Source organism: Leishmania braziliensis, chromosome 36 (assembly GCF_000002845.2).
Source record: "Leishmania braziliensis MHOM/BR/75/M2904 complete genome, chromosome 36".
NCBI classification, from domain to species: domain Eukaryota; phylum Euglenozoa; class Kinetoplastea; order Trypanosomatida; family Trypanosomatidae; genus Leishmania; species Leishmania braziliensis.
In genome coordinates this window covers 2,127,909-2,139,238 of record NC_009327.2, presented here as the reverse complement: position 1 = coordinate 2,139,238, position 11,330 = coordinate 2,127,909, and the positions used below count along the sequence as shown (strand labels likewise).

At 56.7% G+C, this 11,330-nt stretch overlaps 5 protein-coding genes across 5 annotated transcripts; all 5 read left to right on the top strand.

Annotated features, from left to right (window-relative positions):
* Positions 1-477: 477 nt before the first annotated feature.
* LBRM_35_5810 (conserved hypothetical protein) lies at positions 478-1,848 on the top strand (the record flags this gene model as incomplete). The annotated part of the gene is made up of 1 exon (XM_001569145.1): positions 478-1,848. One exon carries the CDS (start codon positions 478-480, stop codon positions 1,846-1,848), a length of 1,371 nt encoding a protein of 456 aa, XP_001569195.1.
* Positions 1,849-2,468: 620 nt separating this feature from the next.
* LBRM_35_5800 (conserved hypothetical protein) lies at positions 2,469-4,448 on the top strand (the record flags this gene model as incomplete). The annotated part of the gene is made up of 1 exon (XM_001569144.1): positions 2,469-4,448. The coding sequence occupies one exon, from the start codon at positions 2,469-2,471 to the stop codon at positions 4,446-4,448; it is 1,980 nt and encodes a 659-aa protein (XP_001569194.1).
* A 1,298-nt stretch (positions 4,449-5,746) lies between these two features.
* Positions 5,747-6,760, top strand: LBRM_35_5790 (conserved hypothetical protein; the record flags this gene model as incomplete). Its single annotated transcript, XM_001569143.2, has 1 exon — positions 5,747-6,760. The coding sequence occupies one exon, from the start codon at positions 5,747-5,749 to the stop codon at positions 6,758-6,760; it is 1,014 nt and encodes a 337-aa protein (XP_001569193.1).
* Positions 6,761-7,831: 1,071 nt separating this feature from the next.
* On the top strand, positions 7,832-8,923 carry LBRM_35_5780 (conserved hypothetical protein; the record flags this gene model as incomplete). The annotated part of the gene is made up of 1 exon (XM_001569142.1): positions 7,832-8,923. One exon carries the CDS (start codon positions 7,832-7,834, stop codon positions 8,921-8,923), a length of 1,092 nt encoding a protein of 363 aa, XP_001569192.1.
* A 1,004-nt stretch (positions 8,924-9,927) lies between these two features.
* On the top strand, positions 9,928-10,815 carry LBRM_35_5770 (conserved hypothetical protein; the record flags this gene model as incomplete). Its single annotated transcript, XM_001569141.1, has 1 exon — positions 9,928-10,815. The coding sequence occupies one exon, from the start codon at positions 9,928-9,930 to the stop codon at positions 10,813-10,815; it is 888 nt and encodes a 295-aa protein (XP_001569191.1).
* Positions 10,816-11,330: the final 515 nt, after the last annotated feature.

Sequence of the window (11,330 nt, the reverse complement as noted above, 5' to 3'; positions counted from 1 at the left end):
GGCGCGCGTGAGGCACCTCTCCGGCTAACACCGCACTGTATAATGACGCAGATCTCCCTTGCCCCGACTGACAAGGGACACAGCCGTTGGTAGTGCACTCGTCTCCCCTCTCCTTCCCGTTCATCTTGACTTACGGGATAAGAGGAGGAGGTGTGTGTTGTATGGGTGTGTATGCCCTCTTTTCTACCTGTCGCACGCTCGTCGTGTGGCCTGCACCTTTTCCCCTTCTCAGTGCCTCTATCCCACTGATTCCCTCTCTCCCTCGTGTCACTGAGGCTCCTTCTACCCCTCTTTGCGGCGCTGGATATTCCCTCTGCGTGTTTGTGTGTGCGTGTGTGTGTGTGTGTGTCCGTACCGAGGCAGGAGACTTGCACCTTTTTTTTTTTTACTGGGACACTGTGCGCCCCCCTGTCACCACAAAGAGAGTATCACGCTAGTGCCTTTCTCAGCTTCTTGGGCGTCTGAGCGTGAACACGTATGAGAAACAATCCCTCGTCGCCGTTATCGCTGCACCCGTCAGCGCTCCTCCTCCTCCTCACCGGAATCCCAGCTGCCGGCAAGTCCACCTTTCTCGCCGCTGCGCAGCGTCATGTCCTTCAAGGCGATAACACCTCGAGAAAGGTGCCGCTCTTCGGTGGCCGCTGTCAAGGTCGCATATGCTCTGTGCTACAGCTCGATAAGGTGCTCGCAGATCTCGAAGCTGCGACGGCGCACAAACAACACCCAGTCGCCCCAGCTGGGGAACGTAAGTTTAGCCCGCTGCTGTGGAGGCAAGCCACAAGGCGGCTTTTGGAACTGACTCAGTCGGCGCTACGCACATGTATCACAGGAACCGTTAACGGCGACGCGAGAGAGGACGCGGTCGTTCCCATGGTGCTTGTAGAAGATAACATGCACTACCGGAGCATGCGAGAGCGCTATTATCAAATGTGTCGAAGCCTAGAAAGGGAAGTGTACTATGCACAGACACCGCACGATTCCCCAACAACTTCGGCACAGTCGCGGCAACCCTTCATTGTACTTTTCGAGCTCCGTTTTGCCACGCCGTTGGCCGTGTGCCTCGCGCGCAACGCGCGACGTGGTAAACCGCAGGAGGGGGCTGGTAAAGACCAGGCATGTGAATCTGCTTGGGTGCCACCGCCGGTGATCTGCTCTATGGACGCTTTGTTCGACCACTGTTACGCGCGCACCGACCGTGTGAACCCTGCAGCAGGGGAGCCGTGCCGTTTGAATCCATGGCAGTGGACTACAACGACGCAGCCGTGGGGGCTCTTGGTGCATGCCACGCAAGCTGTTGAGACGGACGAAAGTTGGCCAGCCGTATTGCCGGAAACAGCAGTGAGTTTCTTCGATGTGGCACTGCAGCAGTCTGAGGCGTGGGACGCATGTCAGAGGCAGTGCCAGGAGATCGCCTGCACTCACCTTCAGCGGTTACGCGAAGATGAGGACATTGATGAGGCCACACGTCGCCGGCGGGCTGCGGAGACGGCACTTTCCCACGCCCATCGGCTAGACCTGCAGCTTCGGGGCATCGTACACGCGTTCCTTTCTCAGCGGAATCATTGGAAAGCGCATGGCACTGAAAGCGTGTTGTCGACGCCGCAGGGCGCGGCCCTCTTCCGCAAGAGCATTGCAGCCGCCAAGCAAGAGGCCGCACAGCGGTTCAGAGTGCAGCTACGGCAACTGGGTACGGAGAAAAACGAACCGACGGACACGATCGCCGTTGAGTTGCTTGGCGGTAGCATCGATGACCTTCAGGAACTGGTTGTCCAAGAGTTCCAGCAGCGTGTTCTGGACCTCTGGCGAGATGCTGAGGTGTGTGTTCTTCCTACGCCACACACACAGTGAGTGCGAGGAAAGAAGGCTCTGCGTCGCGGCAGGGGTACGTCCGGGCCACGCAGGACAGAAGGGCGAAGTTGGCTGTTACATACAACGCCTTTCTTGGCGACCATGTGTCGTCTGTGCTGACCTCTTTTTTTCCTTTCTTTCGTTGCACTGGCGTGTTGTTACGCTCTGCTCTCGCTGATGCGTTTGAGTACGGCACTGCTACGCGATGCAGCGTATAAACGATTTTGCACGCTGCATCCAAGCAATATCTGACAACGATGTGATTTACTGCGAACGACGCATAGCCTCTCGTAGCCTCCTCTCACATCCCCTCTTAGCTCCTGTCTACCTCGATATCGCCATTAACGTCTCTGGAGAGTACAACTGGTGCGTGCCGTTTTTTTGTTTTTCATACACCCCCCCCTCTCCATTCTTTTCACTCGCCAGCAAAGTTCTCCTTTACTGCCGCACCTTATCGCTGTCTCCCCCCCTCCCCGCCCTCCCCACTTCTCTTTCGCCCTACCACTGCTCCTCACACCTGCTCTGTGACAGAACACACAAACCAGCGCTGCCGGAGAATGCGCGCCGTACCCTCCACATCTATGTCCTCTTCACACGTCTTCATCGCATCGTCTGAGGCAATGCAAAGCGCACTGGAAGAGCTCCTGCGATACAGAGCCGCCTTGACCGTGCAGGAGGAACTGGAGCGACTGTGCAAAGCACACCTGCCCATCTCACCTTTCTCAGACGCCAGAGGTCTCCTACCGGGTGCCATCTTTGAAGGCCACCAGAGTCTCGCGGCGACGACCCTACATCCCTCTGATAGCCGGCACCGTGAGTGGGTTCAGCAGACACGGGAGTGGGTTCATCCCGTTCTCGACGTTCGCCGGCAGGCGGATGTCGTGGAAGTGGCACAATCAGTCGCCACCACCACCACCACCGCCGCGACGCGCCTGCGCCTGGTGGCGATGCAGTACGTCCAGGGCGACATACTCGGTGTCGTGAAGCCTGCGGAGTTGGCAGACGTCGCTACCGCAGCCACGTGTGTGCAGTCGCCCCGCTCCGTCTCCGTCAAAAACCTCCGCCTCGCCACTCCAGAGCCCTTCTACCACGACGCACTCCTTCCAGCACTGGAGGCCATTGAGCCCCACCACGCCTCCAAAAACCTTCTTGACCTGTGGCTGAGCAAGCTGTGCGGCGCGGCCAACAAGATGAGCACCTCCTTCAACCAGAAGCGCAAAACGGCATGGCAGCTAACTGACGAAGCGACCTACATCTTCTACGCCGCACGCAAGCAGCTGGCGGAGCGCATCGTGACGGTGCGAATGCACAGCAGCCAAGACGGTGGAGCGCGGCCGTGGGAGCTAAAGGTACACCTGCAAAGCAGGGATGAGCGTCTGCTGGCGGTGCTGGGGTCCGCTGTCCTGGCGACTGACGGCGATGGGTCGGCGGAGACGGCCGTTGTGATCGACCTGATGGGAAAGACCGTAGACTCTAGCGAGTGGGTGTGTCTGCGGGAGTGGCTGAGGCTCTCGGCGCCGTCGCATGGTAAAGCTCACTTTTCGCACGAGGGGTCGGATGTGGAGTGGACTGCACTGAGTGATGTAGCGCTTCGCCTTCGCATTCCCGTAAGTGTGGCCGTCGTGCTGCGTTTGCACACCCGCTACGTTGCTCGATACGCAGCGACGAAGCCTTCAGCGAGTGACAACTTTCTGCACGCTCTGGCGCGCTTGCTGTTGCGCTACCACGGCCTCTGTGGGGGTAGCATGGGGAAGGAGTCGGGCTGGCAAGCCGCCGTGCCGCCCCCGGTGATGGACGTGTTCGAGCACCACCACCAGGGATTGCTCTCTCCCCAGCGTCCAACTGTCATCGTGGAGTGCTTTGCGAGCCCCTTCAACGCAACGCGGCCCTTCTTCTTTTCTGTCTTCCATGACACAGATGCTGCATTCGGCTCTCTGGGGAACTTCTTCGCCTGCTGTGACGTCGCGGCGTGCATCGCGGCCGTGGATGCGGCGGCGACGCCTTCTTGTAGGGCGGCCGGGACCCGAGGGGAGTCCACTGCCCTTGACACCAGTGCTGATGGCGTTGCCACTGTGTCGTCGGTATCGCAGCCGCACTGCCTCTTGCGACTGGAGTGCAACCCTCCGTTCGACCACGAGGTCATTGCGGCAGCCTTTGAGCATCTGCTGCGATGGCTGGAAAGCGCTTCGTCGGCTATGGCCGTATCGATCCTCATCGTCATTCCGGACTCCACACAAGCGCACGCCGCCAAAGTGCGCTCAATAATCGAGAAGTCCCGCTTCTGCCGCTGGGCGCGCTCGCTGCCACCGCGGGACTGTCTCTACGTCCACGGTGCACATCATCGTGACCCTCCCGCAGCAAGGGAATTACCTCGTCGCTTGCAGGGCTGGAAGCGTCCGCGCGACACTGACGGCACCGCCACAGCCCCTTCCCGCCTTGCCGTTGATGCAGGCAGCTTCATTTGCTTGTCGTGCCCGACTCGGCTAATGGTCATTCAAGATGACATAGCCGAACACGCGTGCAACGGTGCCGCGATTGGGGCAGAGGTGTGTGCTGCTTGGAGCCAACTATCGCATGCCGTGTCTAGTGCAGCTCGATAAAAGAATGTGCTGGACGGCACCCTGGTGTCCCACTGCGAGAAATGACTCCACCTTTAAGCTTTTGGGGGCGGGGGCTTTGGCTGCCGCGCTTCCCTGAAGGCAAAGAAAACGAACATGGCCGGAGGTAAAGAAGCAAAAAGAGCGTCCCGCAATGTCGACTTCGGCGCCACAACATCGTCAGTCCGCTACGCTTGTCCTTGAGGAAATATTTTTGCCCCGAATGCGCTACTGCCCAGGTACATGCGTCTCACGAGGCAACACCACGAGGCGCGTGTGCCTCGTGGTGACGGCACCTTTGCTGAGCCTCCCAGAATTGTGCTGTGCGCATGATGCTACCTCATATTGCCTCATCCCCCATCCTCCTTCTTTTCGTTCTTCTCACCTTAACTGACTTACTCATCCAACTTGCCAACTGTCACTGGACTCCCCTGCGGCTTCATCGCTCGTTTATTCGTGATGAATCCCTAACAAATGCGTCAAACACCCGCCAGTCATTACTCCGTTTCGCTTGCTTGATTCCCTTGCTTCAGTTCTTCACTGTGAAGAGCGTGTCACAGTCCTCTGCGATTCTCTGTCATTCTTTTTTTGCTTGAAAAGGTACCAGAGTGCCTTTGGCGGCGCACCTAATTTTTCTCACCTTGTGTGCCTCATCCCCAGCCTCACTTCCCCTACGTCGACCTTCAATCGGCGAAGCGCAAACAATTTCGCCACACCCCTTGGCACGCTCGCTCGCGCCTGCGTGGGTTGAATTGCATTTTTGTGTATGTTTTGTGACTGTGGGTACGTGTGGCGATTGCTCTCATGGTTGAAAGCACCTGGATTGTGTGAATTTGTTTTTCTTTCCTTTGAACTCCCTCCCCCTCCCCCTCCCCCTCTCTCTCTTCCCTTTTGGACTGTCATCGCTGTCATCACACGCGCTTGTCACACAGCACATCTGTGCACGGATAGCCTCTCCAGGGCACAGGATCTTCTTTTTTACGATTATTATTTGCGAGGGGGGGGGCTCATTGCTGATATCGTTGTCCTCCGTCGATCGAGCGTTCAGCTCAATTCCCGCACCTTTGCTGACGTTCTTCACTGGTATCTGTGTGTGTGAGAGTGTGTGCTCGTCGTCTTGATTGGTTTACCACCCCCTCCCTCTCCCTCAATATATACATATATATATATATATGTGTGTGTATACATAATAGCCCCTCCCCCCCCCCCCGCAAGCAGCTACAAGAGAGAGAAGTGCGGCAGGCTTCTTTCGGAGAGTAAGGCAGATCACTCCTCTTTTTTTCTTTTCGTTTAGGTCAAGGATGGACGACACATTAACGAGCTACGAGGCGCGTGTGCGACACCGCGCCGTCGCGCAGGACAGGGCTGCGGTCTTCACCACGAAGAGTGTGGAGGAGGCCGCGAACAAACGGCGAGTGGCGACACAGCGTCACCGGAGCTCCAACCCCTGCCCGTCGTCGATCATGCAGCGCTCTGATCTCCCCCTGTATGACCTGAGTTCGATCCCCGAGTGGCTGAAGGGTAATCCATTCATCCTCAGCTACTACCGCGCCGGCTACACTACAAAGCAGTGCTTTAAAAGCGTCTTTGCGCTCCACAACGAGACGCTCAGCATTTGGACGCACCTGCTGGGATTCCTCACTGTGTTGGTGCTCTCACTCCACATCCTACTCAGCCTTGGCCTGCACCGCACGCAGGACTATCTTGTCTTTTCGGTGTTTCAGCTTGGCAGCATGGTAATGCTCGGTGGCTCCTCGATCTACCACACGCTGAGCGCCCACCACTGTGAGCAGGTGCATAACGTTGCCCTTGCAATCGACTACTTTGGCATCACCTCCATGATCGTCGGCAGCTTCTACCCTCCCGTCTTCTACCTATTCTCCTGCCTGACAGTGGTGCGGTCTGTGTACCTCATCACCATCACGCTCCTAGGTATTCTTGGCCTGATGGGGCCCTTCTTTACCTTCTTCAACACTCAGCAGTTCTACTGGCCACGCATGGTTCTCTACTCCTCCCTCACCTCCATCGGCATTCTTCCCACGATTCATATGTTCTTTGCGCTGCCCACCAACGAGCAGACCTTACCGCTCTACAGGGGTATGTTTCTCATGCTGGCCATCTACAGCGTCGGTATGGTGATCTACATCTTTCAAGTCCCTGAGCGATGGTACCCTGGTCAGTTCGACGTGTGGCTGCACAGTCACCAGCTATGGCATTTCTTTGTGTTGTGCGCTGCAGTGGTGCACTATTTCACCTGCATCGGCGCCTTTCAGATGTGGCGCGTTACGCGCGGAGTGGGCGGTGGGTGCGCGTAACACAGAGCTCACACAAACATGCACAGCGCAGTCTCTTCGGCGCTTGAATCAAAGGGAAAAAAGAGATGCTCAACGACTCTGGCAGTGTCAGTTCTCCTTCGCGTAGTTGTTGCCCTTCTCTGCTCAGTGAGTGAGTGCTAGAATTGTGAGCATTGATTTCGTTTTAGTCATTCTTGTCTCTGTGTCTGTGGTAATCTCGGCTGCTGTGAGAATCACTGATGAAGGTTGCCTGGTTTTACACTCACACACAAGCAGGGCAGAAAGCAAAAAAAAAAATCACCTACAAAGTGCTGGCACGGATAAAGTAATGGGCTCTCTGAGAGTACAAGAGATGTTTCCCCTTTTACTTAGTTCGCCTTGTTTTCGCCTACTGTTGTTGCTTCCCCGGTGTGGGTCATCCTCATCCCCACCTGATGATGGGGGAAGAATTCAGCGCGCTGCACCTCAGGTTCTAGCACCCCCACTCGGTGCGGGGGTGGCCAGGGGCCGTCCCGCTATCCCGCCCCGCATTGCCGAGCCACTTCGGGTCCGTGAGCCGGGGGAGGGGGTCAAGCACCTACGGCGTAGCGAAGCCTGAGCGCGGCGTCGCTACGGGTGTCGGCGGCGAGGTCCGTGGGCGGCGTGGTGTCGGAGCGGCCCGCGACAGCATACAGGTCTGCGCCACCACCCCCGTGCAATGGGCCGAGTGCCAGCGTGACTCGAACGCATCCCACCCCGGCCCCTCACTGCCTACTACCGTGGGGAGCCTGCGTGTCGGCCCGAGGGGAGGGGGAGGTGCAGGACGTGGCGACCGGCACGATGGCGGCGGCGGTGGGGCGGTGCTGAGACCGCCGAGCCGGCGCATAGCCGCAGCGCCTGCCCTACCGCTGCGGCACACCACGCGACGGGCCTGCTGGGAGGGAGAGGGGGCGGCGTAGAGAGGGGTTGGAGCTCGTCTTGCACGGCAGCAAATGGACACGTTGGAAAGAAAAAAGTGCGGCTACCTCTCCTGTCGTTCTTTCCTCTTTTGACCCCTCTGTCTTCTACTCTCTTTACTGCGATCAGTGCTACTACGAGTGCCTTGACTTCACCATGGTTTCTTGCAAGAACGGGCAGCAGGCGTCAAAGCGGTTGCTACCCTCTCGACGTGGTATGAAGGCATCTCCGCCGCCGATACAGCGCTCGGCCTCTTGGGCGTCAGCCCCTGCGAACCCCATGGAGATGAAGAGTACACGGTATGCCCGCAAGCAAGCAAACTGCGAACACGCCAAGCCCTACAATGGCAACTCAACACTGCCACTCTACATGATCTCAGACGTGCCCATGTACCTACGCGACAACGGCTACATCCTTCGCGGGTATCGCGCCTACTATACTGGCAAGCAGTGTGTCACAAGCGTTCTCCGCATGCACAACGAGACAATCAATATTTGGACACATCTTCTCGGGGTCCTTGTGTTTCTGGGGATGGTAGTGCAGCTGTTTACCCAGCACATCATTCCAGAGTATCTTGCAGGTAACGTGTTCCACCGGGAGAACCGCACGGCAAAGCCGGTCCATGTTAGTGGCGCGCGTACCCGTTTGCCCTTTATCATCTTTGGCGCTTTCTCGTTTAGTTGCGTCATGTGCATGCTGTGCAGTGCGTGTTTTCACACATTTCTGTGCCACATGAGCGAGGAGTTCTACCATCGCATGCACGCGCTTGACTACTACGCCATCACCCTCCTCGTCGTCGGCTCCTTTCTGCCCTTCTGCTTCTACGCCATGCACTGTGCCCCAGCGTGGCGGAACGCGTACTTGTCAATGATTTCCTCCTTCGGGGTGATAGGGTTGATTGGGCCCTTCTTCCGTCACTGGACCTCTGAGGCGTTTGCGACGAAGAAGATCATCTTCTACGTCTGCATGGTTGGCTCAGGGATTATTCCGACGATTCACATTTCGCAGATGATTCCGCTAGATATCAGCGCCCCATATGTGAAGGGATTGCTGACCATGCTGGCGCTCTACGGGTTCGGGGTCTTCGTCTACGCTTTCCGCATCCCAGAGGCAATATCCCCGGGCACCTTCGACTTCTACTTCTCCAGTCATCAGATATGGCACGTGTGCGTGCTGGGGGCGGCCATCACGCACTTTTACAACTGCGTCGCCATGTATCTCAATCGCGGAACAATCGTGTGCGTGTAGGAGGATGCTCAAGACAAGATAATAATGGGTGTCCCCCTGTGCTATTGTTATAGGAGATGATGACGGGGTGCATTCACTCCTCCTCTTTGCTGCTCTGTGCCTGCACACACACTTGTTAACTCCCTTCACTCGCTTCAACGACCTACTATTTCCTTTTTTTCGTGTCTAGTCTGCCTTTGGTAAGGCAGTATGCGGCATCAGTTCCGCCTTTTCTCTCTCCTTGCCTCTCTTTCGAAATAGAGTTTGAAGTCACTCTCTGTTTGGCAACACTATTCCTCGTTCTTTTTAACAAGTGTGTGTGTGTGTGCGATCGTTCTGACTACTACACTTTGTGCTGCCGCTTTCTCACCCTCCCGTCTGCCAGCGTTTGTGGGTGGGTGGGAAGGTGTGCTTGTTTGCTTGTTCCTCCCTCCCTCTCCGTCCTGTATATCACTTCTTCGCGTCTGCCGGCTCAATACATTACGATGCGATTTTGTGTGGCAAATTTATCGAGTCAACAAAAGCGCGCTTTCTGTTGCGCTGGTGGTTTGCAGCATGAAAAGCGGCACAGTAAACAGGCGTATCATACAAAGGGAAACAAACGGGGGGGGGGGAAGAAGGACGGACACCTGAACCCGATCTTTTCTCGGCACGGAATACGCGGCGGAGGGGAAATTCAACGTTTCTTTCTCTGCGGCCAAGCAGGGTCTGTGTACTGTACTGAGAAGAAGGGTGAAGTGATGGCAAGACGTTATGGGCGCTTCTTCTCTTCAACATGGCTGCCTCGTTCTCTCGTCTCTACGTCCCACTGGAGCTTGCTGCGCTCTCCACTATTCACCATTGGGGTTGGTGCAGCAGCAGCCTCACCTCCGTCCCACTTGTCGGGTACTCCTCCCCACTTCTGTCCCTTAATCTCTTCCTGTCACTCCTCCCTGTCCGCACGTATGCGCTATGTCTTGGGAAATGGCCGCAAAGACGATAGACATCACGCTCCTGCTGCGCGACTTCTCCGGCGTACACCATCTATGCAGGAGGAAAGGCCACCCTCATCGCTCACGGCAGCCGTGCCTGCAGGGCGCATCATCGCGCGACTTTCTGCAACGCTGCGGCAAACAGAGCAAGCGTGCGCCGAAGTGTCAAGTATTGAAGGGCTTCTATGCTCTCTGTCAGCTGGTGTCGAAGATCTGACTCGTGCCTCAGCGATGTCAGTGGATACGAGGACAACCAAGTCCTCACTGGAGAGACGCAACACAGATGAGCTCACCATGGAGGTGCATGTACCGCCTCAGCCCACAGATGGATCATCTCCGTACAACTGGGTGGATCGTCGAACCTTGTGCTCAGCGTTGGAGGGCAACAATGTGTTTCACAGAAGCGGCCTCTCCACGACCTTCTCTGCCCTTGAGCGAAGCGTCAGCGACGCTATGGCACTTGAGCTTTTCCCGAAACTTCAGCGAGTCACCGATAAAGTGAGGCAGCTTTGCTCTATCGTCGACGAGCGTGCGCAGAAGGCACAACAGAGGCAATCGCTTCCCCACGCTAGGGCAGAGTGGATGTGCGAGGCGGTACGCGCACTCCATCGAATTGCCCACGCCTCGCTAGAGTCGGAGGACGCCGAGGCAACAAAGCCCTCCGTTGCCGCGCCTTGTATTCCCCCTCCCTCGCCTCAGCAAGCGATGGGCATTGTGCAAAAGAGTCACGTGTTCCCCACACCGAGTGATGCGATTTGGTGGGAGCTGTACGCTGGTCTTCAGGGCGTGCTGCACCGTACCGCCCTTTCCAGTGCGAGCACCGCTCTCGGAAAGAGCGAGGAAGTTGCGGAGAGTCGTTTAGAGCTACAACGGCAACGCCTACTCGCCCTGTTAGAAGAGATGACGATGTGGCTTGTCGAGGATACAAGTGCCGCTCGCTGACTGGTCGTGCTTATATTATTAACGCACATCTGCTAACAGGTACTCTGACTGTCTTTCAATCACTTGGGTGGACATTTTGTTTTCCTTGCCCTAGCGTTTTTTTTTTTTACTGCGCCTGCTGCTCTCTGCTGTTTTGTTTGTTTATTTGCTTCTGTGGTGTCGCTGCATCCCTTACGGTGGGAAGGCACCAGTAAACACAGCCCTTAGTCTGTGGCCACACCAGGCAAATGAAGCGAGCTGCCACAGACAGTCGCATTCTCTTTCAAAGCACACGTCGCCCCACCTCACCTCACTCTAACCCCCCCCCACACACACACACAGAGTAACACACGCATCGCCTTGGTGAAGCCTCTTTCACTTTGATAGACGTACTGCTGTGCATGCATTCGATCAGGATTCTTGTGGTGGTGAGGCAGCGCCTACAGCCTGATTTGAACACCATCGCGCACGGTTTCACGTGCGGACGACGTTGAGGTAAATGTGTGACCTCCCCCGTCTCCATCTGTGTTTGCCTC